Below are 7,640 nucleotides of genomic sequence, written 5' to 3' on the forward strand. Positions count from 1 at the left end.
GTAAACTGCACCATGGTCTTGGCTTGTAGCGCGAAGTGAACACGGACACAGAAAGGAGCAGACAGGACGAGCGCTCGTCCTGTCTGCTCCTTTCTGTGTCCGTGTTCACTTCGCGCTACAAGCCAAGACCATGTTACCGTAACAACTCGACCAACTGTCTATCCTTTTGCGTTAAACTGTACCACTCTATGAAAGTCAACTATAATGGTATACTGTATGTATCACATAGATGCATTGTTTAAATTTAGTATGAAAAACAGTAAATAATGTAGGGCCACTCAAGTACAACCCAGATGCCACCATTTGCACAAGAAGCTGTTTCCCAACCCAATAAGTTATATGTACAAACAAGTTTATTAAGGCAAAGTGCTATCATTGCAGGAAGTTCTAGCAATAAGCCATGAGAACAAGTTGCAAGAGCCAAACAGGTAAACAACAGGTAAACAGCCACTGCCACAAAAGGTGGTGCCGAGGTTCTGGTGCAGTGGTCCTTGAGCTGAAAATATGCAAACAAAAAATGAAGGGCGGCAAATATAACATAATTGTAAGACGACATGACAGCAGCCGATGTGGCGAGCCATCATCCCTACATTATATAGGAAGGTGAAGCGGCGAGCAGACCAATGGCTGTAGCGTCAAGTTTGGCTTAGAAGGCAAGCGTATTCCGTTTGCTCCTAACTCGCGATCCAACCTACCAGAGATTAACTGTGACATGTGATGATGTGAATAGCAATGATGACAATGCTACATGATCCTGGTACACAGGAAGCACTCATTTCAGCAGGCTGACCTCTGCATCAACAAAGGACTTGTCGAAGAGATGGCATGAAAAACGTAGTCATAACTTCCCATCCCCTCTCAAAGCCCATAGCCGTGGACTTGCTTCCTTGCCACACAAGACCATGACAATATTGAAATGCAGAGCCAATTTATGAAGTGATGGCAGTCAATCCTGACCATGAAAACACCACTGGAGAACAAGGCGACAGTAGCTTTACTTGCAAAGGAAAGCCCCTGCTCTAGATAAAATATGATTAGTTCCATGCATTGAATTTTACACCCCGATTATTTTATAATCCTTCAATTTTCTTGCACGTAACTTCCATGGTTCGTGGAATTTTCTCAGTTGCAACTAAACTGTGATGCTGGATCTTTCTTCTAAGTGAAGTGTGTCGGTTTATGTGGCTTTCACAGAAAACGAGCAATAAGCAACTCATCCAATTTTTGGCCCTGTTGCAATGAATTGAATGTGTCGGATTGCTGCAACAGAAAAATCTACTAGTACTACCCATAGTACCTGTTCTGAAGTACCACAATAACACTTGCAATGTCAAACTACACTGCCTACTATACCCTGTTATTTGAACACAAGACGCGCAAGAATAAGTTCGCAACTTCACGTGGATGTGATGAGATATCTATATCTCAACAAACAAAATAGTACTCACCTCCTCTCCAACGTAATATTCCTGTGCTCGATCAGTGTTAGTCCAATTGAGGTCACACCTTTCTTCAATGATTGTTGGCTTCACATGCTGATTGAAGTGATGAATCTGGGAAGAAAAAAGTTCACCGATGATTACCATACTCCGTAATGCGAAATTTTAGTGCAGCTCTGTACATGTTTTTACTTTGCGATATATTGGTGGGTGTGGATAATCTGTCTCATGCGGCATGTTGCAAATGAAGCAAAGTGTGGCGTGACTGCCTCGCTAATCGGGAGATCGTGAGAGGCAGCGCGTGGCTGATACGTGGCCCCATTCACAGCAGCTGCTGCAGACAGACCTTTGCTCATGCAGGGCTTTGTTTCCATACAGACGGCACACGCTACTCCAGTGTCATTTCATAACCATTGTCTCCACAGAGTCCATATTGCACTGCACTACGCTTTTCTTTTCACGATTTCACCATACCCTACTCCTCCACTTTCTGCCTCATGGCTCCATTGCCTGCCTGCTTCTCCCCATTTCCTCATCTCGCTCTCTTTGCTATTGCTTTCTTTCGCTGTGTTCGCGCTGTCATCCTTCGCTGTGCTCGTTTGCTCGGTTATGAGGGATACCAACACTTGCTGCAGGAATGAGCGCCTAAAATCTGTGCTCTACAAAAAAAAAAAAAAAACAGCTTTTGGCCGGGGCCTCATTCCATTGCATGCACCCTGTGTAGCTTCCCGTGTGCTAGTGGAGATGAAAGGAGAAAGAAAGGCATGCATCGGTGCCATAACTGCCTCTAACACTGCTTACCCTCGAAGGATTCGAAACATTTTTGCAGCAGGAGATTCGTGAGGCGATGTCCTTTAAAGTGAGGCCATTTTATGAAATCAACCTTAAAGCAAACACCAGGCTGCAATTAGAGCCCGAAGCATCTAACATTTACAGCGAACAATGAATAGGAAGCAATGATGACTCGGAATAGGTTAAGCTAAACCATCACAAGTTAATAAAACTGCATGTATTGCTTGTTTTACCACGGTCTGCCTGTGACGGTGTTCGCGATCTAGAAAAAAAGCACTTGCCTTGTCAGTGGGGAAGGTGTAACGTATCCTTCCTTCTGAAGTCAAACACGATGCCAAAAGGTTCCCGACAACCTCGCACCCTTCTTCAATAGTGGCCACCACTTCTGGCTCCTGAGTGCAAATGTAGAACATTTATTTAATAATACTGGCCTAAAATATCACCTTGCAGTTTCTACATTAGCTAGCAATAGTTGCAGACTATTAGAAAGAAGGAAAGAGAGAAAAGGGAGAACAATAAATAAGTCAACAGAAAGAAAATTATAGAGAAGAATGAGGTCCATGAACATGCAGGTAACAATTATGTTATAAGACAACAATGAACAATCCGTTGGCAGGCAGGAAAGTGACACCATAATTTTACAATTTAATCATTCATTTATTGGTAAAAATACAGAAAATTACATCTGCGTAGCATACATAAGGAGGTCCCATAGTCGAAGACTGTATCAGGACCTCCTGTTAAAAGACACTTATGATGGTACACAATGTTTGAAGCAACAGTAGTACAGATTAGAGCTAAGAGTAATATCAAAACATGTTTATAGCATATGAGTAATAAGAACACTTGTAAACAGCATGACAATACAAAAATCAGAATAAAATTAGAAAAAGAACGGACAATATCAGTAAGTATTTTTTATGAAGGCTTTTAGTTCTTCTTTAAATTGGTAGAAATCTTTTTTTCATTTTTGATTCTAGGTGGTAGAGTATTCCAATATGATACCGCGGAAAATTCCACAGTCTGTTTACCCTAGTTAGTACGCACTTTAGGTAGACAGAAATTATTATTGAGTGCAAATATAGTGCGACTATGAGCTATCAGGTCACTAGGTGAGAAGCAGATCGATGGTAGTTCCTCAGTCATATATTTGTCGAATAAAATCCCTAGATTATATTTGGTAAGTTCTGAAATAGTTAGGATATTGTTTTCATGTAGTAGTGATCTTCCATTTGCAAAGCGTGAACTGCTTGTAAAGATTCTTATGGATTAGTCCTGGATTACCTGGAGGGATGCCAAGTGAGCGTTATAAGTGTTACTCCAGCATATTATGCCCTAGGTAATATGAGAGTGAATGAATGAGTGGTATAGCAAAATTAATGTATTATGTGTAAAGTAGGGACGAGAATGCAAAACTGTATGCTATTTTATTCTTTATGTGAAACATGTGATCTTTATATTTCAAGTTGCAGTCAATAGAAATCCCAAGGAAAGATGAGCATGGATTGGGAGAAATAGAGTGTGAGCCAAAAGTTAAAGAAGGGAAGGATGCCGAATGTTGTTGATGTGAGGAAAATACAACAAATTTAGTCTTGGTGGCATTAATAGATAATAGGTTAACATTACACCAACTTAAAACATTTTCTAGATCAGCATTTAGCTCGTTAATAAGAAGTAACATGTTTTTATCAGAGGCAAATATGGTAGTATCATCAGCGTACAGAAAGCACTTAGTAGACGACAAACAGTTAGGTAGATCATTAATATAAATAAAAAACAGTAGCGGTTCTAAGATGGATCCTTGAGGGATGCCAATGTTAGTGGTTTGTTGACTGGAATAGACATTAGACACAGACACAACCTGAACTCTGTTTGATAAGTAACTTTTTAATAGTGAGAGCGCAGGATTAGAACACCGATAGCCTCAAGCTTAGCAAAAAGGATACTATGGTTTAAGCAGTGGAATGCCTTTGTTAGATGGGTGAAAACTGAACCTGCAAATAGACCTTCGTCAATTATTTTTTTTAATTGGGCAGTTAGATGTTTGAGTGCCAAATCTGTGGAGTATCCATTACAAAAAAGCCAAATTGGCATGGAGAGAATATTAAATTTAGTGATATATTTGGTTAGAGGCAATTCGATTAATTTCTCCAGAACTTTGCCGAAAAAAGGTAAAATACAAATAGGGCAGTAGTTGTGTATTAGTGTGCTGTCACCTTTCTTTAGAACTTCCTACTCTGCTAGTGATTTGAAAGAATGACAATATTCCAAATTTATTAAGTAATGAAAACTTGTAAGAATCAGCAAGTGAAAAAAAGTACTCGTTCTTGTCCGCAACAATAAAAATTTTATGACGAGTCCCAATCTGATCCAAAACTTGTTATATAAACATAATGAAGCCACAGCAAAGCAGAGAAATTTGAATTATGAAGCAAATTCCATATACACAAAAGCTGCTGTTACATTTTACCCAAAGCATTCTGCGCTTTGGTTAGACATTTAGTTTGTGGACTAGCATTTTTGGTAAAAGTGGAGCATAGGAGTGAAACCATCTTCATGAATTTGGCAAATGATCCATTACTTGAGGGGTTCTGGTCAGTTTTGAGAACCTGTATAAGACCAGTCAGCAAAACGTATGCAAAATATTTACCATGTCAACCTCAGGAACAAGGATTGGGTCAACATGAGGTGCCGAGGTTTCCGACAGGCATGGCCTTGCAATCACGTGCGGTATCGTATGAGGGTAGGAGTCAGAAGCTCGTCCTATCCTCAAGAACATAGACCCTGGGTGAATCACTACGATAGCTGTAGCTTGAATGGGCTGTAAAATACAAAATACGCCAGAGAATGTGCAAAGTGGTCACACTTCATGAAAACTATTCCCGATCTTTCAAATGAGTACAGTGATGATCACTCAGCTACAGGGTGATGAGGTAACAAAAACAATGAAAGGATCAATATTGCAGGGAAGATTATGTTCTTACATATCACCAGTTATATAATCAGTTACATTATCACCCTTATATCACCAGAGCATATCGATGGCAAATATTTCAATTGGATGATTAGTGGAGTTGAACATTCCAAAGCAGCATTGGGACCCTGGGAGACACTGTAGCGGATGGTTCTGGTCGAACTTTGAGGCGGTGAGTTTTTTTTTTTTCTGGGTACCTAAATTCAAATATATGTGCAGTATTGCATTCCAGCCCCACTGGAATTCAGCTGCAAAAATTTGGGGATCGAACCAATGACCTTGTGCCCAGCAGTGGAGCACTATGACTGCTCATGACATGCATACTTTAACTAGCACCTCAATTTCAGTAGGGTAGCCAAATGGGCCAAAGCGTGGTTGACATACCTGCCTTTCCATCTAGTCTCTCTCTCTTTCAAGTTCAGTTACCTGCCACCATGCAGGATAATTGCACAGAAATAGGTCTACATCATGCATAATGACTGCCATTTTCTTTTCTTTTTTTCAGTGTGCGCGAGTATGTGTGTCTCCATTGGTCAACACGTCAGGAGCCTTGCATATATGCTTTATTTGCAGGCACACAAGTAGTTGTCACTACTACACATTGGTGCACCTAAGCATGAGCCAAGACAGTGCTTCGAATGCATGAGCTCATTGACCTTTTAAAACATCATTGATTCAAGCACTGCGAATGATCGCAGTGCTTGAATGGAATTAGTTCCTTTAATGCACTTCCAGTTCCTTTAATGCACTTCCTTAACTAGTTCATTCGAACTAGTTAAGGAAGTGCCTTCATTATTGTGTTTACATGCAACTGTTTGTGTCATGTTGCAAAGGTTTTGTGTACGCCTGCACTTGTGAGAAGTTGTCGAGGGTCCTTGCAAGAGGCAGGGGTCGATTCTCCAGAAGCAGTCAACTGGCGTGAGCCATTGCATATTGCACAATGAATCGAAAGGGCATAAGGCGATTGTACAGGGAGTGTAGCACTCTCATATGCTGTTTCATTGCGCCAGCACAGGCCTGCTGCAGCACTCTAACCAATTTAACACCACACAGGAACCATGACCCATATCGGCAATTTCTTTTATTTCTTTTTCCCCATAAGTGCCATTTGCGAGTGGCCATCGCTACGAGGATGCTCTTTTCAATCCATCGTTACATGAATAAAGGGACGACAAACAGCTTACTTAGCGACTTTCTTGTGAATAGAGGCCCGATTCTGAGTTTACGGCACTCCTGCACTTGTTACTTTGAAATTCTGTACAGGCAGTGCAGACGGCACCGAGCTGCGCTTCCCGATCAGTGACGCGGGTACAGTGCACTAAAAATCCCAGTTAATTGCGCCCGCAACAATAATCAACCATCGCGATACTGAAGGGATTGCCCGTAGTGTACTAGAAACAACAGCGTGGATGAGAAAGGGCTTTCTGCTGTTTGATCAGAACAGTTTAACTGGCAATGTTCGGAAGCGGAGCGGTCATCTAGACGTTCGCAGATACTTGGAAAGTGCTAAATTTCTATTGGTAGGGCGGCTTTCTCGTGTGCTGAATTTTGTGATGAGTGAGCCGCTTGTTGCCACCATTGAGTATTCCCACCAGACATAATATAACGACAAAAAAGAAGAGGTGGCTTTATACGTTCGCAGCCGCCAACAGCAGACGACACAGCACATGTTTCACTTATCCAATATTTGCACGCGCAGTGCAAATATTGCCAGTGCCGCAATGAACTCGCGTGACAAGAGCTACTGCGACACAGCGCACTGTTAAGAAGTGGCGAAGAAAGTGCAGCCAAAGTGGCAGAGCGCTTTACATTAACGTAACATACACGACAGATTTCTAGCTTATAGAGTTTTCGGTGTAAACAGTCGCCAGAGCTCATGCCTTCCGACAATGAACATACCGCTGGACATGCTGTTTTTGTTGCGCACGCAGTGCAATCGTAACCAAAGTAATATACTTAGAGGCGCTGTCTTGCGAGACATTTTTAATTGCTCAGCACTGTAATAACTGTTACCTCCACTGAAGGCTCCGGAAATATTGATACCGGTTGCTTTTTCGGCGGTGTCGGCGCCATCTTCTTAAAAATGGATTGACTACATTGTTGCTAACCTAAAATCACGGAAGGCCTATGATTAGAGGTCGTGGCTAAAACAAAACTACCTACAGGTTCGCGGACAAGCTTTTGCTAACAAAGTGTGCTAATAAAATGGTTTAACAAATGCATTATGGCTTCTGAAAAATTTGCTATGACTTAGCTTGCTATTGTATGAAGAAGCAATGCCGATTCAGCAAGTACCAAAAGCTCTCTAACTTGTAATAACTGGTTTCCAAACTACGTCCCATTAAAGTCATTGGAGTTTGTGATTCAGCAACGACTCCCACCTAGTAGCAAAAAACAAATCTCGAAGGCTTCGCTTTTGATGACTACAGGCGCCG

General features: G+C 41.5%; 1 protein-coding gene across 1 annotated transcript in view; it reads right to left on the minus strand.

The window, feature by feature from the left end:
- Arp8 (Actin-related protein 8) overlaps positions 1-7,302 on the minus strand; it is a 47,536-nt gene extending 40,234 nt beyond the window's left edge. Inside the window, exons 1-4 of the mRNA XM_050188112.3 lie at positions 7,219-7,302; positions 4,882-5,052; positions 2,513-2,623; positions 1,449-1,553 (exon numbers count right to left, since the gene is read on the minus strand). Coding sequence (XP_050044069.2) covers positions 1,449-1,553; positions 2,513-2,623; positions 4,882-5,052; positions 7,219-7,278 — 447 coding nt within the window. The 5' untranslated portion in view covers positions 7,279-7,302. The remainder of the gene's footprint in view (positions 1-1,448; positions 1,554-2,512; positions 2,624-4,881; positions 5,053-7,218) is intronic.
- Positions 7,303-7,640: the final 338 nt, after the last annotated feature.

Source organism: Dermacentor andersoni, chromosome 2 (assembly GCF_023375885.2).
Source record: "Dermacentor andersoni chromosome 2, qqDerAnde1_hic_scaffold, whole genome shotgun sequence".
In the NCBI taxonomy this organism is placed as follows: Eukaryota; Metazoa; Arthropoda; class Arachnida; order Ixodida; family Ixodidae; genus Dermacentor; species Dermacentor andersoni.